Raw genomic sequence first — 10,471 nt, forward strand, 5'->3', positions numbered from 1 at the left:
AATGGCCATGACATGGGCCCTTTAAAGGATTTTAATTTTTTTCCTGTGGCACAAACAGGCTTCCATATAAACAGTCCTGAGGCTCTTCTAGGTAATCATACATCCTGTCATGTACCCAGCTTCAGTAACTTGGGATACCTTTGTTATCATGTTACTACATCCTGTCATGTACCCAGCTACAGTTGCCTCTGCTGCTCAAGGTGAGGGGGGGTCATGCTACTCTCATACTGGAAGAGGACTTTTGCACATGTTTCTGTTTGGGTGGTCGACCCACTGCCACGTGCATGCATGCGCGAGGAGGGTGTACCCTCCTGTAGATACCACGTGGTGCTCTGTGACGTAGAGAGGGTTTAGAGCGCAGTTCTGACCCCGGCCTGCAGGGGGGGGGGGGGGGGGGGGGCGGAAGTGTGCTGAAAGCTGCTGGCGAGGCACCACAGAAGAAGAGACAAGAGTAGAAAGCGGAACAGGAGGAGTCAGCTCTCTCTCAGATCAAGATGGCGGACACTGGAGGTGAGTGCGCGGCACGTTTTGGAGAAGGAGAAAAAACGTTTTAAAGTGTTTTAAGTTTATATATTTCAATGATTGAATGTCTCCATGTCTTAAGGGCATAATGCGAACTATCTGATCAGTAAGGGGCAGACTGAGACTCGGTTTGATCTGCAGAAGTGTAATGTCTGCGACGCCACGTGGGGCGTTAGTAGAGATGTGTTTTAACAGTTATAATACATCAGGTATAATAACACGGTTATAATATAGCCGTTATAATATTCCTCTATTATAGCGCCTGTATTATACCTGTTCAAATATACTTGTTTGCACCAGGATCAGAGCTATTCTCTCCACGAGACCCTCGTGTTTCTGCAGAGATTCTCCTGCTGAAACACGAGGGTCTTTGCGTCATTGTACCTGATGTATTATAGGGTTAGGGTATAAGCGGTGTTAAACATGGCCCAGGATCTTGATGTATTCTCTCCTGTGAAGCTGCAGACAGAGAACACGTGTTTCTGCAGAGACCACGTGTTTCAGATATCCCGTTGTCTTATAGCTGTTAAACAAAGCCTGTTGCATCGTGCCTGTTCCACCTGTAGGGTCATATCTATTATATTCTGCCTGTAACAGAGTTATCTCTCCTGAGTCTCGGTGTGAAGCAGAAGCGCTCTGTTTATCAGGCCTGTTAGCTGCGTGTTAGCCTTCTGATGCTAACACACGTGGTGTCAGAACACGTGTTTCCGCCTTGAAGAGTTAACCCTTTATTTCCTGAGGGTATATACTAGTGGACCAAATCAAACTCTTTATTTCCAGGCTTCTGAAATGTGTTCATGGTTTAATGAGCGAGTATTTTTCAGCATCATCAGTGAAGATGAAGAAGACGAAGAAAGGGATCGAAGAGGATGTTGGGGTGAGTTACACCTGTTCAATAAAGATATATATATAATCACATTAAACCTAATGTGTGTTCAATGTGTTTTAGTTTATTTATTTATTTCGAGCATGTAAAACCAAAGAAAATACAAATGAAACAAAAGGTGATACAGACATGATACAGTACTATACAAATGAATGCAATAACAAAACGAAACATTTAATTAATAATTGAATAATCTGTAGTATCATTGTCTGATATCAATAAACAACAAAGCTTTAGCTAATTACACGTCCGTATTATCAGATGCTTTGTGTGTATATAACTAATGATAGCTTTGCACTGAGTTAATGTGTGTTTGTTCCTCAGGAGATCCAGCAGAGCGGAGACTTCTTCATTCGGCCGGAGTCTAAAGCTCCGACTCTGGACACGTCTCAGTGGCCTCTGCTGCTCAAGGTGAGGGGGGGGGGGGGGGGGGGGGGTCAGGTGATCAACAGTGGGTCAGGTGAGGGGGGGGGGTCAGGTGATCAACGAGGGTGTCAGCTGGTAGTTTGGACCGTTTGTGGTTCAGGTCGTTTTATAGTTCAGGGTAGTCTATAGTTTGTAGTGTATAGTTTGTAGTTCAGGTAGTGTATAGTTCGTGTAGTTCAGATATCGTAGGACCAGAGCTCAGATCTGTGAAATGATGAAGCTGTTTATCCATTCGCTGAGCGGCCATCTTGTCGCAGTCACTCCCCCGCTCTCGTTCTGGGGGCGGGGCCTCTCCTCGTGGTGATGTCCTCGACTCGGCGTTCTGCCGGGTCGACCCGGATCCACGAGGAGAGACGACTCGACCCGAGCGCCGCGAAGACGAGTTGACTGCGCTGATCACAGCTGAGACTCATCAATAACAGCATGGGGGGGGGGGCTTCTGGTGTAGGCATGTGATCCTGAATAACAGCATAGAGGGGGGGGGGGCATGTGATCCTGAATAAACGATCACAGGTAGATCGCACCTGCAGAGGCTCTTTCTAAACTCTGATTGTCTCCTGCAGAACTTTGATAAGCTGAACATCCGCACCGCTCACTACACGCCGCTGCCCAATGGCAGCAACCCTCTGAAGAGGAACATCCAGGACTATGTCAGGTAATGCCAAGCTAACAAGCTAACCTCATGCTAAACTTTTTAATGTAAAGTCCAAAAATCATTATTTGAAAACCTCCCCCGAGTTTCAAGTCTCTCTCCATGAGTAGCTTCAGTGGAGAGATGGAGAGGGACAACTGAAGTCCTCCAACAGAGCAACATGGATATATGTATCTATATCAGGGATGCAAACTTGTCACCTTTCGTCAAAATTCGCCGTTTTGAATCCAAAATAGGTCGTTTGTGTGATTCATGTAGATCTGCAATAAAAATATTTTTGGGGTATCCCCCATACCCCAAAAATATTTTGGGACCCGGAGTAATCTGCGGCCGCGAGCTGTTATGTGCCATCATGACACGCATGGTGTTCTCTTTTTATATATTATAATGAAGCGCGAGCTGTGTGCTCAAGTCTTCCTGCCTGTCGGCTCTGCTCATGGATGTATAATACGGCTCTGTTGCTCCGGGATGAGGGTCTAGCTTCATTACCTACGGTGCGTTCGTTAATATTAACTGTGCGGTCCGGAGTCACTGTGGCACAGACTGGACCGCTGGTGAACAGCTGTTAGAACGGGCCGTTCAGGTGTTCAGAGCAGAGCTCCCTGTCGGAGCGGCAGAGCGTGATGTGCACTGAAAAGTTTTTCTGTCGCAATATTATTTAAGGAATACATTTTCAAAATGCTCAACAGTGCTGCCAAAATTATAAACTGACTGCTACACAATTAAAATAAATGCTTTTATATTTCTATTAGATGTGACTCTTTGGCGTTTCTGGTATTATTAACTGCTTTAGTTGTTCTGACTGGTAAAATCCTCTCTTATTCCTCATTTTAAAGCCAATATTTCGGGGGGCTCGGATCCTTGTCACCTTTTTCATACCTGATGAGTTTGCATCCCTGTGTGTGTGTGTGTATGTATGTATGTATGTATATATATATATATATTAATAATTCTCAAGATGCAAACAGATGGATGTTTTACAGGGTTCAGGTGCTTAATAGTCTTATGGTCTGTTGGATGAAACTGTCCCTGAGGCTAACATGCTAACGCCCCCCCCCCCCCAACAGGACTGGCTTTATCAACCTGGACAAGCCGGCGAACCCTTCGTCCCACGAGGTGGTGGCGTGGATCCGGAGGATTCTCCGAGTGGATAAGACGGGTCACAGCGGCACGCTCGACCCCAAAGTGACGGGCTGTCTGATCGTCTGCGTGGACCGAGCCACCCGGTTGGTCAAGTCTCAGCAGAGCGCAGGTATACAGTCAGGATGGTGTGTGTAGTGTTTAATGCCCGGCTGGCAGTGTGTCACAGTAAAGCAGCGGCCCCCCTCACTACTCTCTCTGTGTGTTGCAGGGAAAGAGTATGTGGGAATCGTTCGGCTGCACAATGCCATTGAGAGCGAGCACACGCTGGCCCGGGTGAGATAACCTTACAGTATCTATAAAGAACATGTAGTCAGTGGATGTGAAGCGCTCTGATTTGGCTGCCTGTCGTGTGACTAACCTGTCATGTGACTAACCCTCTTCTCTCTCTCCAGGGTCTGGAGTCTCTGACCGGAGCTTTGTTCCAGAGACCACCTCTCATCGCTGCTGTTAAGCGACAACTGAGAGTCAGAACTGTGTACGAGAGCAAACTGATCGAGTACGACCCCGAGAGGAGGCTGGGTGAGAGATCAATACTTTATAATATAACTATTATATATAATGACTATACGGAGGAGGCTGGGGGAGATTATAAGATGACTGTGCGATCAGCGTCAGACTGTAACCTCTCCCCCCCCCCCCCCCCCCCCCCAGGTATCTTCTGGGTCAGCTGTGAGGCAGGAACCTACATCCGGACCCTCTGTGTTCACCTTGGCCTGATGCTGGGGGTCGGAGGTCAGATGCAGGAGCTGAGGAGGGTCCGCTCGGGAGTCCTGGGAGAGAAGGTCAGCCCCACTTCCTGTTACACAGACATCCTGTTACACCCCCCCCCCCCCAGAGAGTTGAGTTCAGAGCCGCTGTATGTGCAGCTCTGATAATTAATCTCTGGAACAGAAACAGCAGAGAAACTGATCACTGCGTCAATGGTGACAGCATTAATATTATATCCAATTAATATGCTGTGCCCCCCTCACTGCTGACATCACAAAGCATTCATGTTATATGTATTTAATATACTGTCCCCCCCCCCCCCCCCCCCCCTCACAATACACTGTCTCTCCCCCCCTCACAATGTACTGTGTGTCTGTAGGATCATCTAGTGACGATGCACGATGTCCTGGACGCTCAGTGGCAGTTTGACCACAACAAAGACGAGACGTACCTGAGGAGAGTCATCTTCCCCCTGGAGAAACTGCTGATATCCTACAAGAGGCTGGTGATGAAGGACAGCGCGGTGAGGACACGCACTGTACACACACACACACACACAGTAATAAAAGAGGCTGGTGATGAAGGACAGCACGGTGAGGACACACACACACCTTACTAGTAATAGTGTGATTACACAATACACAGGTTTATTTAGACTCTGATTTATTTTTGTCTTGCCATGAAATCTGATTTATTTGGTCATGTGACTGCAGGTGAACGCCATCTGCTACGGAGCCAAGATCATGCTGCCAGGTGTGCTCAGGTACGAGGACGGCATCGAGATGAACCAGGACATCGTGGTCATCACCACCAAGGGGGAGGCCATCTGCACAGGTGTGTGTCTCTCTGTATGTGTGTGTCTCTCTGTGTGTGTGTGAGCCACATGATGACATATAGATGCCGCAGCCTCCGGGCCGTGAGGACCTCTCATCTATCACCCTAGTCTGATGGCTGCTCGTTAACGAGGACTTGCCTCACCTGCCCAGGTGTATTGTAATAATAATAATAATAATAATAACACTGTCTGTGTAGGCGTGGCTCTGATGACCACGGCGGTGATCTCCACCTGTGACCACGGCGTGGTCGCTAAGATCAAGAGGGTCATCATGGAGAGAGACACCTACCCCCGAAAGTGGGGGCTGGGCCCCAAGGTACGAGTCCATCAGTTTCCTCTTTACCTGTTCTGTGTTAATACAGTTACCTGTGTTGTTAATATTAACTGTGCGGTCCGGAGTCACTGGCACAAACTGGACCGCTGGTGAACAGCTGTTAGAACGGGCCGTTCAGAGCAGAGCTCCCTGTCGGAGCGCAGAGCGTGATGTGCACTGAAAAGTGTTTCTGTCGCAATATTATTTAAGGAATCGTTGAGCTAACTAGCATCACATATCTGCTAACGTTAGCTTTAGCCTTCGTTTTCTAATAGTTTTTTTCATAGGCTATAAACGGAGGTGGTATAGATCTAGTACCTAGTGTAGGAATACTCTGTTACAGTAAAAGTCCTGCATTCAAAATGTTCCTCAAGTGAAAGTAGAAAAGTATTATCATCAAAATATAGTGAAAGTAGCGACAGTAAAAGTAGTGATTGTGCAGATTGGTCCATTTCAGAATAATAAATATGATATGTTTTATAATGATTGATCATTAAAGTGTTCTCAAAGCTGGTAAAGGTGCAGCTAGTTTGAATGACTTTGTATACTGCAGGGTAGCTTGTGGATTTACTCCAGGTGGAACTAAAGTCTGATTTAAGACGTGATTATATTTCACATCATTCATCCACATCTGTAAAGTAACTAAAGGTATTAAATGCATGTAGTGGAGGAAAAGTACACCATGTACCTCTGAACTGTAGTGGAGTAGAAGAACAAAGTAGCAAAACACTGAAATACTTACATAAAGTACAAGTATCTCAAAATTGTACCCAAGTATAGTACTTGAGTTTATGAACTTATGGCGCATTTCCACTACACGGTCGGCCTCGGCCACACTCGGTACGGCTCGGTACGGCTTGGCCGCGTTGGGCCTTAACAGGGCCGACTCACTTCATGCTGCGCTTCCATTACAGTTTAGGAACTGGGGTAGTTACTATAGTAACGCAGTGTAGGCGGAGCCGTGACATCATCTTCAATGAGAAATCCAGAAACACAACACAGTCGTTAGCTGTGAGCACTCAGAGCTCACAGCTCCTTATATATGTTCAGAAACTCGACAAAAGTTAAACAAGTACACACCACAGACTGCCTGTGTCATGGTGAATACAGTCGCTGCCTTATTTATGTCTGTATAGGCCGTTGTTGCGAGTGTGGACGGTCGGGGCATATACTGCGTTAGCTTAGCCAATCTCCATCTAGAAAAACACGAATTTTAAAAGGTTTTTCGCCTGCCGTCTGTGCAGACTTGACAAAGCATTAATTCATGGTTTTTACTAACCGGTATCAGTATGTTGTTACTTCGGCATCATTTTGAAACGTGTATTACAATTAAATCACGGTCAAATATGTCCATCTTGTTGTAGTTCTAGCCCTCTTGCCAGCGCTCCTCTCTCTAGTTTAGCATACTCAGCCCGACTCAGCCCTGTTTGTTGGCCCCGATAGAACCACAATTTTCTAGGGCCAGAAAAGAGGGGAAAAAGTGGCCCCGCGCCGTGCCGCGCCGGGACTAGGCCTAGTGGAAGCACAACCAAAAAAGGGGACGGCACGACACGGCACGCTTAAAGCGAGCTACGCGCTGCAATGGAAATGCGCCATTAGTTACTTTACACCTCTGACTATAAAGATAGAAAGACGCAAGCCTTGCACAGAGGCATGAAAATACATTTTCAACAGTGCTGCCAACATTATAAACTGACAGCTACACAATTCAAATAAATGCTTTTATATATTTCTATTAGATGTGACTCTGGCATTTCTGTTATGAACTGCTTTAGTTGTTCTGACTGCTAACATCCTGTTATTCCTCATTTTAAAGCCGATATCTCGGGGGGGCTCGGATCCTTGTCACCTTTTTCATACCTGATGAGTTTGCATCCCTGTAATGAAGTTCTGTGTTAATAAAGTTATTCTTTCCCTGATCAGGCGAGTCAGAAGAAGATGATGATCCAGAAAGGACTGCTCGACAAACACGGGAAAGCCAACGGCAGCACGCCCACCGCCTGGAAGGAGGGATACACGGACTACAGGTACTGAGGGAGAGGGGCTACATGTACTGAGGGAGAAGGGCTACAGGTGCTGATGGGGAGGGGCTACATGTACTGAGGGGAGGGGCTTCAGGTGCTGCAGACAGTTATCCCCCCCTGCGCTGCCGTGCTCTCGGGGGGAGTCGCTCTGCTACAGAATCTCTCAGCTCGGAGCGACTCAGTCAGCTGATGCTGCGCTGATGCTCTCTGAGGACAGTCATGTGTTAATAACTGAACACTCTGGAGTAACTCTTATCCTCTTAGATTTTAAGTGTTTACATTGTTTTTGTTTACAGCGCCTCCAAGGAGACTGAGGCGTCAGGTGACACGACCACTAAGGTGAGACCCAGACCCTGCCCCACCACTGACGGTTCTATCCTGTGCATGTGATATTAATCTGACCTTTAACCTTTCTGCAGAGGAAGAGGGAGGCCGACAGCGACGGGGAAGTAGCGAGTGCTCCCTGCACGCCGTCTGCAGAGGAAGTGAAGAAGAAGAAGAAGAAGAAAGAGAAGAAGGCAAAACTGGAAGAGGCGGCAGAGCCAGTGGAGGCGGAGCCAGAGGTGAGGTTACAGACAGGAAGTGATGTGCTGACACTATAAGATGTAAACGCTCACTGTGGACAGGTCCTTAACGTGTCCTCTGTCCTCCAGGTTGTGGACAGTGCCAAGAAGAAGAAAAAGAAGAAGAAACAGAAAGACGACGAGACGTCGGAGTGATGGCGTGGAGCGCCCGCTGTCACCTGTCTGAATGCAAAGCATTCTGGGAGTTTTATAATGGACTGCTTGAATGCAGAAAGAAAAGAGGACGCTTTTTTGTTTTTTTTATACATTTTATTGTTTTCATCTGTAAATACCTGAACAGGAAGCCTGTTTGTAATTTCAAAATAAAAGTTTTTGTTTTCTGTAATTGGTGCATCCTGAGTGTTCAGATCAATGCGAGTCGGCACGCTGTGTCTAAGGATCAGGGAGGGCTGAGATGTCTCTCAAATATGAATGTACATTAAATCAGTGTTGGCAGTAATGGATGAAGGTATTAAAGTCAGTGTTCAGTTTGAATGGCTTTTATTGACAGTTCATTTAAAGGTGGGGTAGGTAATTTTGAGAAACCGGCTCGAGATCGCTAGAATTTGAAAATACACAGCCGGAAAGAATCTGCCACTTCCTCACAGAGCCCCTCCTCCAACACACACGAACGCGCACATGACCAATGAGGGCACGAGATAAGTTTGTGCACAGATGGAAGGCTGACAGGCAGGTAGGCCATCCAGTTATTTTAGCCGGGCCGGCTAAAATGATTGGTCGTGCTTTTTACAGTACTACGGCTTCCACAGATGAATTTGCTTTCGGAATTTTTTTTGTCAAAGCACTTCAGATATTCATTGCTATCGGGATGTTAAGAGCATTCCATGGAATATAACAAAGTGTATCTCGAGCCGGTTTCTCAAACTTACCTACCCACCTTTAAGTTTAAGAGACAATATTTGCAGTTGACCCTTTTTTCAAGACCACGGCAACTCGCCCTGGCATTCTGTCAATTGACTTCAGGGCCACATCTGATGGAAGCCCATTCTGGCAAAATCAATGCTTGGAGTTTGTCAGAATGTATATGTTTTGTTAGCGAGGTTTACACACGCGTGTGTAGAGCGAGGTGCGTACACCCACCCCCATCCAGAGCGTGAGGTGCGTACGCCCCCATCCAGAGCGAGGTGCGTACGTATGGCCATCCAGAGCGAGGTGCGTACGCCCACCCCCATCCAGAGCGTGAGGTGCGTACGCCCACCCCATTCAGAGCGTGAGGTGCGTACGCCCACCCCCATCCAGAGCGAGGTGCATACGCCCTATCCAGAGCGAGGTGTTTACGGCACGCCCCCATCCAGAGCGAGGTGCACACCCCCGCAACACCCAGTGCTGCTGCTCGAGGGAGTCCTGACAGTATTCTCCTTCCTGTTTAATAAACAATGTTCAATCTCTCAATGTTCAAAAAGTTTATCTACCTGTTTTTACTGATCTGTCACACTTGTCCCTGGAGGAACCCTGCAGGTGTATTATTGATAAAGATAATACTATACTATAGTACTTCAAATCTTTATTCTTCCCATTATTATTTCAACCATACTTTGGCTCCATAACTTCAGCTTACTTTCAGCTACAGAAACCATTCAAATATCAAACTATTCAGCCTGTTCAGGAATCGATGGGAAACCTTTAACTTTTTTAAAATATTTTATGCTTTTTGAAATATTCAGCTTTTTAAACTTTTTTTAACATGGAAGTCAATGGGAGATGCCTTCAAATCCTCTTTTCTTACACCTTGCGCCAAATGCTACTCCTTCCACATACTTTCAGCTACAGACTTCATTCCAACTTTAAAATGATCACAAGACCTTCAGCTATTCAAATCGTATTCAGTTTTTTGATATCTTTTACGGTTTTTGACTTATCAACGTTTACATTTTGGTAAATGTACAGGCTGCTTTAGATTTTAGAGTGCGTGACATCATCACTTGGAGTGTAGAGGGTCTTAAAAATCTTCGGAAAAAATATTTTAAAACTGCTCTCAGAGCCAAAATATACAATCTATTCAAATAATTTCAAAAGATTTCAGGAGCATTATTAGTCTGGCCGCTCAATTGCCTTCATATCAAACGGACACACACCGTTCTGGCCCAATAGTGATCAGAGTGACAAAAAGTCCACCTAGCTCCCAATAGACTCCCATGTTAAATTTGACCGGAACTTTCTTCAGAACAGAGAGAAGTCAACTTTAGACAAACTGCTCCCATCTTCACATTTGACACACAAAACCCCCCAAAAAAACATATATCAGTTCATTGGGGTTCCCTGATGCTCACGGTCTGGTAATTTTTGTATAGGAGCCATAGTTTTTGAACAGGTGGCAAAATTGTTAGATATACTTCTCAATGCATTCTTATGGGACTCAGTGCTGCAGTTGGTTGTCA

At 46.1% G+C, this 10,471-nt stretch overlaps 1 protein-coding gene and 2 non-coding genes across 4 annotated transcripts; all 3 read left to right on the plus strand.

The window, feature by feature from the left end:
* The first annotated feature begins 443 nt into the window (after positions 1-443).
* On the plus strand, positions 444-8,418 carry dkc1 (dyskeratosis congenita 1, dyskerin). 2 transcript variants are annotated; one of them, XM_034129061.1, is made up of 15 exons: positions 444-510; positions 1,347-1,399; positions 1,733-1,819; positions 2,398-2,489; positions 3,554-3,738; positions 3,838-3,902; positions 4,022-4,148; positions 4,281-4,411; positions 4,717-4,860; positions 5,051-5,171; positions 5,370-5,488; positions 7,409-7,512; positions 7,806-7,848; positions 7,929-8,072; positions 8,163-8,418. In XM_034129061.1, the coding sequence occupies exons 1-15, from the start codon at positions 495-497 to the stop codon at positions 8,226-8,228; spliced, it is 1,497 nt and encodes a 498-aa protein (XP_033984952.1). In that variant the 5' UTR covers positions 444-494; the 3' UTR covers positions 8,229-8,418. The 2 variants fall into 2 exon arrangements, with proteins under 2 accessions (XP_033984952.1, XP_033984951.1); XM_034129060.1 differs by lacking the exon at positions 444-510 and having other exon boundaries at positions 1,313-1,399.
* On the plus strand, positions 2,041-2,234 carry LOC117481418. Its single transcript, XR_004555778.1, has one exon. It is a non-coding gene; the product is annotated as a small nucleolar RNA SNORD17 (small nucleolar RNA).
* On the plus strand, positions 5,216-5,290 carry LOC117481417. Its single transcript, XR_004555777.1, has one exon. It is a non-coding gene; the product is annotated as a small nucleolar RNA SNORD83 (small nucleolar RNA).
* Positions 8,419-10,471: the final 2,053 nt, after the last annotated feature.

This window comes from Trematomus bernacchii, unplaced genomic scaffold (genome assembly GCF_902827165.1).
Source record: "Trematomus bernacchii unplaced genomic scaffold, fTreBer1.1, whole genome shotgun sequence".
In the NCBI taxonomy this organism is placed as follows: Eukaryota; Metazoa; Chordata; class Actinopteri; order Perciformes; family Nototheniidae; genus Trematomus; species Trematomus bernacchii.

Excerpts from the sequence above, each read along its gene's own strand:
- dkc1 (XM_034129060.1), top strand. The coding sequence starts at position 1,328 with ATGAGCGAGTATTTTTCAGCATCATCAGTGAAGATGAAGAAGACGAAG. Across the intron at positions 2,490-3,553 it reads AACATCCAGGACTATGTCAG|GACTGGCTTTATCAACCTGG; the intron begins GTAATGCCAAGC and ends CCCCCCCAACAG. Across the intron at positions 4,149-4,280 it reads CGACCCCGAGAGGAGGCTGG|GTATCTTCTGGGTCAGCTGT; the intron begins GTGAGAGATCAA and ends CCCCCCCCCCAG.